This window comes from Pteropus alecto, unplaced genomic scaffold (assembly GCF_000325575.1).
Source record: "Pteropus alecto unplaced genomic scaffold, ASM32557v1 scaffold40, whole genome shotgun sequence".
NCBI classification, from domain to species: domain Eukaryota; kingdom Metazoa; phylum Chordata; class Mammalia; order Chiroptera; family Pteropodidae; genus Pteropus; species Pteropus alecto.
The window spans coordinates 18,464,717-18,479,046 of record NW_006431919.1 but is presented as its reverse complement, the minus strand read 5'-3'; the positions used below and the strand labels follow the sequence as shown (position 1 = coordinate 18,479,046).

At 50.2% G+C, this 14,330-nt stretch overlaps 1 protein-coding gene across 1 annotated transcript in view; it reads right to left on the bottom strand.

The window, feature by feature from the left end:
* NSG2 (neuronal vesicle trafficking associated 2) overlaps positions 1 to 13,753 on the bottom strand; it is a 45,145-nt gene extending 31,392 nt beyond the window's left edge. The window contains exons 1-3 of the mRNA XM_006906528.1: positions 13,634 to 13,753; positions 12,577 to 12,727; positions 366 to 449 (exon numbers count right to left, since the gene is read on the bottom strand). Coding sequence (XP_006906590.1) covers positions 366 to 449; positions 12,577 to 12,705 — 213 coding nt within the window. The 5' untranslated portion in view covers positions 12,706 to 12,727; positions 13,634 to 13,753. The remainder of the gene's footprint in view (positions 1 to 365; positions 450 to 12,576; positions 12,728 to 13,633) is intronic.
* Positions 13,754 to 14,330: the final 577 nt, after the last annotated feature.

Here is a 14,330-nt window from a genome sequence, read left to right as displayed (position 1 = left end):
TTCACTGTATTTTGTTGCGCTGACTAAAATCTGAGTTTCTTCATACATTTTCGTCACATTTCCTGCGGGTTGTGATGGACAGGCAGAGAGATGGGAACAGGGGGAGGAAGAGGAAATGAGACACACGTCACCGTCTCGAATGATCCGAACATTGCGGAGCAGAAGACAGCGTTAAGTCATCCTCAAGAGGCAGAGCTTTCGTTATTTGCTTAGACTCAGTGACCCAGACGGCGTGGCCTCAGGAAGTCCTCCAGAAATGGCCTCTGCTGTGTCCCAGCAGGACCCGCTCCACTGGCGCGAGGTGTCCGAGCTGGCCGAAGCCAGCCTTACCTTTACGCTTCCTGTGGCACCATCGAGAAACTGACCGTAAATTCGGCGATTTTCGGCACCCGGAATTTCCCTTTGTTCTTCTGTTCGGGCTGATACTCCGTTCTCGTCTTCACAATCACCTGAAACGTTCGGCCAGGGTTAGCACGCATGGAAGGGCTTGGAACCTTTCTATTTCTATGAACTAAAATTTGTTCCACGTGGCACAAAGATCAGAAAGTAAACAACATCCCTCTCAAGCACACGTAAGAAAAGAGAGATTTCAAATTACCCATAATACTTCCCCATTCCAAAGAGACAACCATAGATGACAATTTTGGTCACGTCTTTCTAGATGTTCTTAGATGCATATATTCGCTATTTATAAAAACATACATTCTTTTTATGGTGGATTTATACTTTATGAATTTTAAGCTGCTCTTACCATATAACACTCTGCTAAGATTTTTTCCATGTAGATGAATACACAATTGTATTCTGCGATGTAGCATAATATTCAGTGTATGCATATATTACAAGTCATCGAATTAGCCTCTACAGTGGAACATTTAGGTTGTGTCCACGGTTTGGGTTATACCGACAGGCTTCGCACATATATTTAATTTCAATTTGAATCGGGACTTCCACAAAGAAAAACATGAACATCTATTGAATCTATTGTATCATCTTATTTATCTAAAGTCCGAATATTTTGCAGAGGTGGTTAATATCAAGATACGCTGTCAGCCTGCCGGGACATTTAGAGAACTCCACCCCACAGTGTAGGCAAAGTGGAAGGAGAAAGGAGGTTGACAGATAATCCCCAATGACTGCCGAGTGCCACAGTGTCATGGGGCACACAGAAGCTGTCTGAGCCTCATCTATAAAATATGGGCAATAATCATAATAGAACCCTATTTAATGAGTCTGTGTGCCCTGCGAACCATAAGCCCTGGGGTGATGATTGGCTTTGCCTTTTATGGTGGCAGCACTCTAAGATGGCCCACCAGATTCTTGTTCCCATCCCCTGTCCCCATCCGGGTAACCTCGTCCCTCAGAAGTGTAGACAGAACCTGGGAATGCGATGGCAGAGTCACTCCTGTGATTACGTCATGCTATGCGAAACGCCATCATAGCAGACTGGAGAGCGATTCTCTTGCTGGCACAGGAGCGGGCCATGCGGCCAGTACTTAAGAGCGGCCTCTAGAAGCTGAAAGTGACCTCAGCCAACAATGAATGGGTCACTCAAGAAAACGGAACTTCAATCCTACAACCATAAGTAACCAAGTAACTGAATTCCGTCAACAACCTGAGCAAGCTTGGAGAGGACCCAAGTGTCAGGTGAGAATGCAGCCCAGCCGACACCTGTATTTCGGACCTGTGAGACCCCAAGCAGAGAACCCAGTGTCTGCGCCTGGACTTCTGACCTACAAAAACTGTGAGATAATGCATTTGTGTTGTTTTGAGCCACTAAATTTTTGGCAATTTGTTACACAGCAGTAGAAAATTAATCCAGCTTCACGATGCCGAGTCTATCTCGACTGTCTCTTGGCTTGGTCCCTTCGTTCCTAGATCCTCAGCTATCCGACTGGTCTCGAGTATCTACACATCACACATCAAACGTCACAAAGCATTTACTTCCTGGTCCTTCCTTCGGCCCCTCTTTTTTTAAAAACTTCTTTCCCAAAGCTTCTCGAAAAGCTCAAAACCATTTTCATCATTTCATGTAAATTTAAAAGCCCCTATGCTGTGGCTGACATGTTGAGACAGGCGACAGCACTAAAAATATATTATCGTCAGGATGAGACAATGAAGAGTCGTTATAAGCAATATTGTTCTAATTGTCATAATAAACATTTTGGGGGTGCTTCTCTAGCACCCATTTCCTTCTTTAATCAAAAGCCTCCTCCATTCTTTTAGAGAACTCACCTGCTGTGTGGCAGCCATGTGGTTATGTGGGATCCATCTCTCCTTTGATGGCAGGGACAGTCCCGAATTAGGTTAAGCCAATCGGGGAGTACTATCCTTCTGATCAAAAAATTTGATTGGCTAAGAGGTGTGCCTATTACCCTCGTTGGACCAATAAGGTATGAGGCAGTGTTGACTGGGAACTTGGGGAAAGAGGCCTCCTTGCTATTTATGGGTGTCTCTCAAAGAGCGTACTCTCCCTCTGGATGTCGTGGTGAGGACTTGAGTCCTGGAGTTGCTGAAGCAATCACTGCCACTACAGGGAAGAGGCAGGACGAGGGCAAAGGCGGGACACAAAGGAGGTGACAGGCAAAGGGAACGCAGAGAAATGGGGACAGGCCCCGACGGCACCCTCCTCTCTGGATCACGCCTGGCCTGAAGGCAGGCCCACACTGGACTCCACGGCCATGGGGGCGAATAGACACTATTTGGGACTTGATCCAACTTGGGTTAGGTTTTCTGTTACTTGAGGTGAAAACCTTCTGTCTGATACAAATGTATTCCGAGAAGAATGAACTGAAAAGCTTTTAGAATTTACTACGATGGCCAAATACTAAAGAAGCATAACAAAATCAATACAGATTTTTTTCTTGGCGCCAGAAAAAAAAAAATCACCTCAAAATATAATGAGTCCACCAAAAGATACATCCAAAAATATTCACAGCCACTTTTCCTATAATAGCCCCAAAATGAGAACCACCCAGGCGTCCATTAACAGGAGAACAGATAAACTGTGGTTTATTCATAAAATGGAATGCAATGCACACGGGTGAACCTCACAGACTTTACATTAAATACGCCTTTTAAAAGCATCTCGTTTGCAGACTTTAGGCAGAGCAGGGGCCACAGCCTCCTTCAAGTCCACGTCCCACTCGGCCCTGAGCCCGAGATGTTGCGTATGCCCTGTTTGACTTTTGAATGGAAACAATTCTTTTGGCTTCAGAGCCTCACTCCTCCAACCATCAAGTTCAAACCCAGGCCACAGGACAGGTGAGCACGGGACCCTGTGCCAGTCCTCAGTCACCTGCTCCTCTCCTGAGCTCAGCCACATCTCCTCCAAAGCAACAGGTCACAACGTAGTATTTTACCTCTGCCCCTGTGACAGTGTTAGCTCGTTAGAACCCCACTCCGCATCAACAGCAGGTCTTGGCCCACCTGCCTGGAACGAATAGATGGTTCTCTGGCCTCATCTCCCTTGACCTCCTGGGGGGCTGTGACAGCGTGTTCTCTCGCTCCTCCTTGAAACTTCCTCTTCCCTGGGGCCCACGGCAGTCTCCCCCTCGGTTCTCTGCCTACTCACCGACCAGCTCTCCTCGGCTTCCTCTCCACACTGTTCCCCTTTCTGCTTCAGCTCTCGAAGATGGAATTCCTCAGGGCCGGGTCACGGGCACTCCTTCCCCCACCCCCCACCTTCCACAAGCCCCCCCACCGGTGTCCGCGTCCCTCCCAAGTCTGTCTCCATCCTCACGACTCCCACATTTACATCTCCAGTTTGGACCTCGCCCAGAACACAGCTCGCCCTACTGGACGTGTGCCCTTGGGGCGACACGCCTAAATGCAGCGTACCCATGGCCCATCTGCCCTCGACATTTGCTTCCCCATGTCATTCCTCAGATCAGAAAACAGTGGCATTATCCACGCCATCGTTTACGTCAAACCGCGTATGAGAATCTCCCATGATCCTTCTCGATCCGTCGGTCCCCAAATCCATGCCATCACCAGCTCCCACTGCCTCAAAAATTTCTCTTGAATTGGGCTATTTGTTCGGTTACACTGCTGCCCCCTGCCCCAGTCCAGAGCACTATCATCTCTGGCAGCTTCCTGGTCCCCACTCTGACGTCTCCAAACCCAGGAGAAAGAGCTTTCGAGACTAAGGGAGCAGCACGTACCAGCAAACATTCACAAGTGAAGTCACAAACATCTTCCTTTTGACACCCAGGAGGCTGGCACCTGGGGGAACTACGGAGGTGGCTGTGAGTGGCAAGAGGACAGGGCAGGTGACTTGAGGGGCATCTTGAAGATTAACCTGAGAGCAGTGAGGAGCTGAGGAAGGGTTATAAACCAGAGAATGGCTTCCCAGATGTGCATTACAGGTAGAGGGGAGGCCTCTGTCACCGGGGACATCGCTGGGGAGATGCAGAAAGCGGGAGAAGTTGTGGGAATCAGCCAGCCATTAGGCGCGCCATGAAGCTCGGCGTCTGTTCCCATGGAGTGAAGTCAGAAAAATCTTCCTTCTATGAAAGGAGATCTAGGAACAGTCAGTTTCTAGTACTATGAAGGGAAGGCACGAGAAACGTTAACCAATCATTATTAATTGGACCTTGGAGGAATCAGCTTGCGTAAGCAAAGAAAGAGGAAATAAATTTGCAAAGAAAGTCTCAATTCTCAGCAGTTGAAAAAAAAAAATGGATCAAAACAGAGCCCTGGGCTCTCGAATAACAACAGAAATGGGCGGGGGGCGGGGATGAAGAGAGGAGAGGAAAAATTCTTTCTCCTCTTTTTTATTATTCAAAGTGGGGTTTTACATATATTTGAAAAATGAACTTCCTCCAGATTTTAAAATATCATCGTGGTTTTGGGCAGAGAAATAAATTGGTTTTCTTTTCATATTTACATATCAGCCCTATTGTCCTGTCGGGGACGGTCCGAAGAACATCATTTGATATCATTGGCACTGCGAGAATGGGATAAATTATTCACCCTGAAAGGACCCCGCAGCTGGACGTAGCCCCCCTTCACTGGCAAGGCCAGATAATACACGGTGGTTCAGATGGTGCCAAGTGCAGGTCATAAAAATTTAAAATACTACTTCCCGGGATTATCAATAATGAAGAGGTCCCCACATGGATGGGCAGGGACAATAAATAAAAGCGCAGAAGCGCTGATGAGGAGCCACATTGCATTTTTATGAGCTGGACTTGCACAGGCCGGAAACGGACGGAAGCCGCATCCTTCGGCTCATCCCTACAGCCGAGAGGAGAGTTCAGAGCAGGGCAGTGAACGGCTGGCGGCCGAGGACCCACTACGCGCCAGGCCCTGTGCGTGGGGCCCTTCTGAGGCGTGTCCACTCAGTTCCTTCCCACAGCTCCTTACCACATCCCCCCCAATCCTCGCGTCTCTGCTTTAAAATTATTATGATGCCCGTGTTTCCGATGAGGAAATCTAGCCTCGGAGGGCTGTCACTTGCCTGTGATGACACGACTGGCCAGCGGTTGAGCTGATCTGCAAACGCAAGGTCGCCGTGCTCTTTCCTAGCTAGCACGTTTTGTTTGTTTGTTTGTTTTTTAAACGAGCTAACAAGCTAATGCTTTCATAGGGGTGAAGGTAACATAGTATGCCGTGTGGGGGTACCTGTTGTGTGCCTGGCACTGTGCCGTAAGCTTTACTTCTGTATCTCAGCGAATCCTCTCCATCGCGGGGAAGGTGGGGTGATTATCCCCATTCTACAGATGAACAGCGACAGGGAGCAGCGATGCCTTCATACGCTCACACGGCAACCACGACGCAGATCTGGGCTTCTGGCTCAGATCCAAGTGCCACCGAGGCAGGAAGGTCATCGTTCAAGAATCATCACGCTCACACTCTGATCCCATGGCACCCGGCACACAGCGCAGGCCCCGCAAATGCGGCCGAATGGATGAATGAACAGAGGAAGCTGCCCCCATGGGTCTGAGTGCTTGGGGGGAACGCGCTCCCATTTGCCCCCCTCACTCCTCACCCCGCATTCCATCTCTTTGGGTGTGGGTCTTTCCCTTTTTTTTAGAAGCTTAGTATTAAGCCCAGGACACAAGGGAAGATGTCAGTGCTCAAAGGACATTGGTGGGGTGTTGTTGAATCCCAGCGATTTGCAGGTGGAGGGGCGGGAGCCCAGAGCGGGGAAGGGATGGGAGCCCAGAGCGGGGGAGGGATGGGAGCCCAGAGCGGGGAAGGAATCGCCTACACAGCAAGACGGGGCCAGAGGCGGGACGCTGCAATGGAGCCGCCAGTTCTCAGTCTGGGGCTCACTGCACGGGATCAAGTCTCTTTTCCCTGTTGAGCCTTTGCTTTCTCGGGCAGATGGACGAGCCTCAAACAGACCAGCGAGCCTAATGCACCTACGACTCTCCGTCTACGTGGCAACGTGAGCGGGTCTCCATACCATCCTCCCCGGGAACTTCCAGCACCTTCTGCTCTGAGCAGAGCTCACTGCCTGGGCCAGAATATCACAGTGGAGGTCCCCGGCTCTGCTACCGGGTCTACCATCTACAGTCCAGAGGCTCAGTCCACGTCCCCTCTCAACTCTCCCTGTGGCCCGGGGCCAGCCCCTGTGCTCTCCAGGAAGGAGGATCCGGGGACCGAGTTGATGAGAACAGTGACGACAGCAAGGATCATAAGCTTGCATCGAGCACGTCCTTTGTGCCAGACCCTGTGGTAAACGGTCCCCGTGTGTTTGCTCTTTTCGCCCTTGAACCAGTTCTGAGGAAGATATTATTGTTCCCATCTCATCAGTGAGGAATTGGAGGGTCAGAGTAGTTATAAACTTGCCCAGGGTCACACAGCAACTCAAGGTTTGAATTCCAGCTGCACAGCTGTAACCCCTCCCTAGTGTCCAGGTAGGGACACTAGCTAACTTCACGGTGGCCTGTGTGCGAACGCGAGCAAGTCACCTAAATTCTCCGAGACTATTTCCACGTCTGTGAAATTGGGGTAATTTTTTTAAAATATAGAAAATTTGATTCATGCTTGTGGTAAAAAGCATTACAAATTATAGAATAAAATTCTTCAAACGGCCTCGCCTCCCCATTCTTACATCGTAAACATGTAATGGTTTCTTGCGCGTCTTTCTGACGGTGTTTTGCGAATTATAATAAAACATACACACGTGTTTCCACCAATGGGATCGCTCCACGCCACACTCGTTAAAGCTCTTTAACTGAGCGACGTGTCTGCCGCATTAGCAAATCTGCCTCATGCTCTCAGCAATCACTTATTTCCCACCAATTTATCCAATCAGTTCCTTCTCACCAATTTATCCAATCAGTTCCTTCTCATGGAACATTCCAGTTGTTTCCAGTTTTTTTTTTTTTTAAGCTTGCAAAACTATACCCATAGGATAACTTCCTCTTGGTAGGAAGCATACCAATAAAATGGTATACTTTAAATTTTGTAAACAATGTCCAAACACCATCCGAAGAACACTGAACCCGGTTACGTAACCAGCAAGAGTATATTGAGATCTGTTTATCGCTAGCGTTAGCAACACTAGGCACTGTTGATTTTTTTTTTTTTTTTTTGGCCAATCTGATAGGTAGAAAGCTATATTTTCTTTAAAATTATGCTTTTAAGTTATAAAGAATTTTTCATATGCCTAGTGCTCATTTTCTATGTACTTATTGGAATAGCCTACTCAGAGCCTTTCCCCCAGTTCAGGGCGATTTATAACTCATCTCTTGAGAACCTCTGAGAAGCAGGACGAGGGGCTCCGTGAGCCCGGAACCTGCAGAGATGGGCGTGTCCACGACTCCCCAGGGAAAGGCTGACGGCTCTCTGATCCTGTGTTTCAGAGAGAAAAAGAAACTCTCTCTGAAGCCACAAGAGAGGCCGAGAAGGGACACAGGACTCAGTCACAAGAACAGCGTCTCCTCCACCCCCCACACCTCTCTGGGTCCACCCGGCCCTGCCCCTGCATCTCGCTCTCGAAACCTCATCTTTCTCAGCATGTTTCACATTTAAAGTCAGCTCCCAAGAACGTCAGCTTGAGGAGACACATTCTTGAAGCCCAGTGAAGGGAAGGAAGCTGCATCCATGAGAACCGCCTGTGCCGCCTTTAGACGATTTTCATGCTTTTCCCTTGCACTAACCCTGTTGGTAAATCCCACGCTCACTTTACAGCTGGCAGAAACCAAAGCCCAGAGAGGCTAAGCAACTCACCTAAAGCCACACAGTAAGAAAACAGCTCAGCTGGGACTTGAACCTAGGTCTCTAGGACTACACAGTGCACGACTACCACACAAAACACGAAGTGTGCCAAAATCGATAATTGATCTCTAAATGTCTACATTCCTTTCTTCCCACGAGCAGGTGAGTTGGGATGTGTCGAGACTTAGTAATCAATAGGAAGGAAAGGGCCGTTTGCCCGGAGCCTGGCAGCTGGCTTGCCAAATGCACGATGCGTCTGGGGCTTTGCCAAGGTGGGGCTGTGCTCGTCTGTGGCCTGCCTTCTGCAGACCTGCCATCCATTGGCCGGTACCTCCCAGCACACCTGCCTGCACATCTTGGCTGCACTGTTTGCTTTCGGTGTGTCCTAGGAGAGCATTTCACCTTTCCGAGCTTGTTTTTACATCTGTAAAATGGGGATAATGACAGTGACCCCACAGAGGGTTTGTGGGGACATCTGGGTTATTGTGGTCCCTCAGATAAACCAAAGGCAGCAAGGCCCCGAAGGCATGCCCTGAAATTGGGTGTCTGCAGACTGATGCTTCAGCTCCTCAAGAGCTTGCCCCCCCCTAGCCGGGAGAAAGTCACCCAACTGCTAAGATTCAAGTCTGTCTCCCACGCTGTCAAGGGGAGGGACTAAGCCAGGCTTCGAGCTAGCGTTTCCCACCACCCACTGCATGCCAGGACTTCAGAGACGAGGCAGAGCCAGGGCCCTCAGGCCTGGTGGGCAAACCCCCTCAGTGGCACGGCACCGCATCTGCATGACCCGCTCCCCATTCCCACCGCCACCGCCACCTCCGTCATGACCATGGCCGTGGCCTTCTGCGTGATCTCCCGCTCCCACCCGTTTCTATTCTCCCCATTCCTCCCGGGGGTGCTGCAGGAAACCCGGCCACCTCTGCGGGGGCAGCTACTCTGCTGCTTCCAGGAGCATCGATTGGGAGGAAAGAGGAAGAAGAGCCTAGGAAACAAGCAGGGGTCCCTTGTCCCTCGGGTGGCCCACAGCAGCCAGAGGACGCTCCCTAAAATAGAAATCTGATTCTTTCCCTCTTCTACTTTGAACCCGTCCAAAAAAAGTCACCAGGCCGCACGTGAACTGGCACCCATCTTCCGAGTCTCTCTCGGTCACTCAGTGAGCCCAGGCGACCTGGCCTCCTCACTCTTCCTTCAATGCCCTCGATGCTGGTCCCTCTGTCCCCCACTCCCCTCACCAACCCACCTCTGGCGGAGCTTCCTCCTCAGATGTCCCCTGACCACCCTCCCATCGTAACGAGGCCCCCTGAAGTCTTAGCCTCTTTTACATTACGGCACCTTACTCTGTCCGTATTAGCCCTCCTCGCAACTGGTGTCTGCACTTCTATTTGTGTGGTGGCCTGTTTGGCATCCTCTCCCCCACTGGACTGGAAGCCCCACAAAGGCAGCAGCCGCGTCCGACTCCTCACGGTGGGTGTGCATCGCCCAGCACAGTGCCCGTCACATAGAAGGTGCCCAACGAGGTGTGCTGGATGAGTGGATGAGCGAAAGAATACCTTCCAGAATGACAAGCAGAACCCTGGCTGAAACCATGAGCGGTCAGGGAACGTGTCCAGGGGAACTGTCTGCGCTGACAGTTAAGCATCTGGAAGATCCACCTGGCTTTTTGAGTGGGATTCACTTTTAACACATCTGTTCTAATGTCAGAACAGACGTGTTAAAATATAAAGGTTATAATGCAAAGACGGTAAAACCCAAACACTGGCAGAGAAAACGGCTAACACGATTTCCCACTGAGAGGAGAGACGACAGAGGCCCGACTGAGGAGAGAATTCACGCCGGTCCCGCCGTGAGGCGACAGCTGGGCTCAACCTCGAGCCGCAGTCCATGGACACTCAGGCCAGCAGGCTCGCTGTTCCGGCCCAGGCGGAATCATCTAGAACAACACCACCTGGGTTCTCTGTTATCTAGACGTAGCCAAGATGCTCACCAGCTATATTGCTTTGGGAAGTGACTTTTCCACTCAGCGCCTGAGTTTCATCATCTTTAAAAACCAGATTAAATAACTTCTTTATTGAGTCTTATTAACTATTGTGTGTAGTGTGTGCTTGCATGTGCGTGTGTGCGTGTGTGCGTGCATGTGTGTGTAGTGTGCGTGTAGTGTGTGCGTGCGCGTGTGTACATGTGGCTGAGAACAGCGTCTAGCATTTAGAGAGCACTTGAAAATGGTCATTTTACTATTTTCTTACGTTTGGTTTTGTGCCAGGCACTGTACCTATGAGCCACCGTCCGTGGTCTGACCATTGTGAGGTGTGATTGGTGGCCCACTCCACAGAGGAGGACACTGAGGCCCGCCCGTAGGAAGCCTTTATCACGAACGTCGGAGGGAGTCTGCGGTGTGGGGCCTGCACCTTTCAGGACGCACCGGGCTCCCTTTCCAGTCCCCAGGGTGTTTGCCTTTCAGGCTCCGGAATGGCTTTTGGTCCACCTGGACTGGGTGCTCAGGAGCTGTCAGGCCTGTCCCCTCTCTCTAGCAGGGAAGGAAGCCCTTAAAGGCAGGAGGGACGGGCGGGCAGGGGAAGAAGGGGAGACGGAGGCCACTGTGTTTCTGGATGACTTGCAGGTGTGCAGAGGGGTTAGAGGGACAAGTGGCCTCCTCGCCACAGTCCCTTTCCCTTGCGTACCTCTCAGGGACATGCAGCTCTTCAAGGCTGTAGCTGTTGGACGAATGGAGACCGATCCTGAAGCCCCACAAAACCCTGAGAGATGGTCCTCCCTTCTCCCCAACTTCCGCTATGGCTGGCTCAAACGCCAGAGCTTGGACAACTAACCAAATTTCTCTGCTCCTTCATATTTTTCACCGATACGAGTGCAAACTGCAGGATTCCCAGGGGTGATGTGCATCCAGCACAGCAGTCCTCAGCTTGGGCTGCACACAGGAGTCACCTGAAGAGAGTTAATTAATACCAAGCCCGGGTCTCACCCCAGAGAGTCTGATACCATCGTTCCGGGGCGTGGCCTAGATTTGGGGAGTTTCAAAAGCTCCCCAGGTGATCCTAACACGCAGTCCAAATCTGAAAACCTCTGCCACGCACGTAGCAGATGTCCCTTTGCATTCCGTTAGTGTTAATTGCCCGCTCGAATTTTATTTTTAAAGGCACTATCAGTTTCCCAGGATAGCTCAAGGCTTCATTATTTCGGCCACCACCCCCCGTGCACATTCTCATATTGACAACCTCTGCACTTTCAAAACAGATGACTCAGCCCCCGGCCAATCACCTGGGCCCTTTATCTAGCTTTGGCTCCTCTTCTGTTCATTGGATGGAGCCAATTGGTTAAGACACACAATGCCTTCCTAGAGACGCCAATGAGGAAATCAAACAGATGGAATGATCCATTGTTCACGCTTCAGCCAGGGAAACCCACGGTTTGCCTCCAAAGCTCTCTTACAGTGTGCCAAAGCCCCCACTGCGAAACCCCAGCTTCTCTCGGATGGATCTTAAATGATAAGTTGCTCCCACCCGTGTCCATGGGCTAACCGCACCCCCGCCCCCACGCACATCTCTCTGTATAAATGCCCACCTCCATTCTTCATGGACCACTCCCATGTCAGGAGATGTGCCATCAGCCAGTCACTCATTTCCAGCCACGCCTCCCCCAGAGACACTACTCCAAGGCGTGCTATTTCCCCAGCGCTCTCCATGCTTTGCGCATGCGTGCGCTTTGCCTTAAACGCCTTTTCCTCCCGTGGTCTACCTGGAAGGGCTTTACTCACCTTTAAAAGCCAAATTCAAATGTTCTCCCTCGCAGCTGACTTCCCCTGGCCTCTCGGGAACCCCCGCCCCGCCCCCGCCACAGCGAGATTTAGTCATTTCCACCTCTGTGCTTTCGTAACCTTCGCAATGCTCAGGTATGCATTAGATGCTCGTGATGCGTGCATGAGATGCTGTGCCGGACAGGGATTCTGGAATTTGTCTTTTTATAACCAGCTCCTAGCACAGGCACAGGGCTCTGGCAGGTGCAAACTAAATGCTTGTGGGACTGCGTCCAATTCTCTCTCCTCAAATCCTTACCAGTCAATTTTCGAAACCCCTCCCCCAGATAATCAAGGCGATTGTCCCTGTCACGGTTCAGAAGCTTATTAGTATTCATCTGCTATGATGAAACTTTAAAAAGCTTACTTTCCTTGCCCATGTGTGTATATGTGAACCAAAAAGAAAAAAGAAAAAATGAATAAACACTTACCATCAGTCTGAAATAACACACGAGACGTGCTGTCTCTGCAGGGAATAACTGCACTTAACAGGAAAGGGACCGTATTTGACTGATGAGGAAGGGAAAGGGTTTGGGGGCGCTTTATTTCCTGAGGTGGGGGCGGAGGGGCACTGAGGGGGAGGGGGGCGCCTGCTTTACCTTTTCTGGAGCAGGCAGCTGTAAGTGGTTAACCTCCAAGGGGGTGATGAGAGGAACGGTCTGGAAGCCATCCTCCACTGAAGGCGGCTTGGCTCCCTTCTCGCCGGGGTTACTGTTCAGCTTCACCATCCTTACGCCTTTCTTCCCAGACCTGAGGCAAGCAGTGGGAGTCTAGTTACAGGGGGGAGGGGAGGCGGGGAAAGAGCAAACGGCGCTGTCCTCAACGGCTCCACTCCGGTGGCTTTCGATGTAGAGACCGGAGTCATTGCTCTCCCCTCAGATTTCCTGACATGGTTCCCGTCATCCACTCAAACTTCTATAATCATCGAAATGTGCCATCCGCCCCCAGGGCTCAACAGCCCTTAAATTTGGGAAACTCAAGGAAAATCCTAGACTCACACACACAAAAAATACAAGCTTAAAAAAATATATCCAAGACTCTAGAGCTAACACAGGCATGTAATCTCAGTGGAAAGCTTATTCCGACCGCAAAATTAAATCTTATTATTTTGGATTACCCTGCAGTGTGATAAATTTCACCTTACCACTCTGGTTGCTGTTTTATTATACTGGTTTTCCTTCACCAATCTCCCTAAAACACAATAAATACATTCAACGACTCCATGTGCAGTGCACCCTTTTACATAATCTGTAGGTTGTATAGGAGATACAATTTCCTAAGACAAAAAAGGACTGGCTTGAACCCGATCCTGTTATTCAGGCGTGAAATGCCTCCATGTCTTCCATAGCGAAGGGCCAATTTTTTTTTTTTTTCCTTTTGCTTCTATGGAAAGTTAGCAAACCCCGTATTGCAAGATTGCCAACTGAATAAACAAATCACACTTATTCCTCTCTGGTTCCCTTGGAAGTCTAATGGTGCTCCCACCCCACCCCCAGACGCCCAGCACAACTGAATCTCCCCGTGTCAATCCTGCTGATAGAACATTATTAGACAGAATAGGGCTGTCGCGGGGTTGAAAGGGATGGTAGAGGGTTGGAGGATATTGGGGAGTGGTTAAAACGAAAAACCAAAAATCAAAAACAAATGCCTACTTACTGTGCTGCACTCTTGGGGGTCAGAGCAGATTCAAGCCAATTTGAAGACGAGGCGGAGGACGGCCGGGAGTCCTCCCTCCTCAGCCGGAGCTCGTGGTGCTGAAGGGACAGCGCCTCGCGTGCGTCTGGACCCGGAGCTTCTGAGAGCGCGCGCGAGCGAGCGGGGAAGAGCTGCTGGCAGCCGCCTGCCTGCTCGCCGGCTCGCGCCCCCTCCCACCGGGGAACGGGCTCCCACACCATCTGTCATCTGGCACCACCTGCTGTTTCTCATGCATGGCCACAACCACCGCGCGGGATAAAATGGTTTCAAGAAAGTGGGAGGGATTCTGACCACCACCAAATATAATTTTTTAAAAAGTAAGCTGCACCGTAAAACAAGCAATGCTTGAGCCCCTAACATATCTAGAAAGGCACATTGATTGGGAGAAGTCACCACTTCCTAAAATCTTTCAGAACAATATTATAAAATACAGAATGGTTCGGGCCCCGCACCGCGCTCTGACCTGTGGAAGGAAAATAGAGAGAACTAATATTTATTGAGTCTCATCCACACGGCGGGCACTTTTCCAGGCTCTTTCAGACTGTTTCCGTAATTTGCAGTATGTGACTTCTAATAGCACCTTCGCGATGGGGTCGGCGTAAGGTACAAATGTAAAAAGGTGAGAAAAGCATCTCACTCAGAGCGAGCACCACGTAAA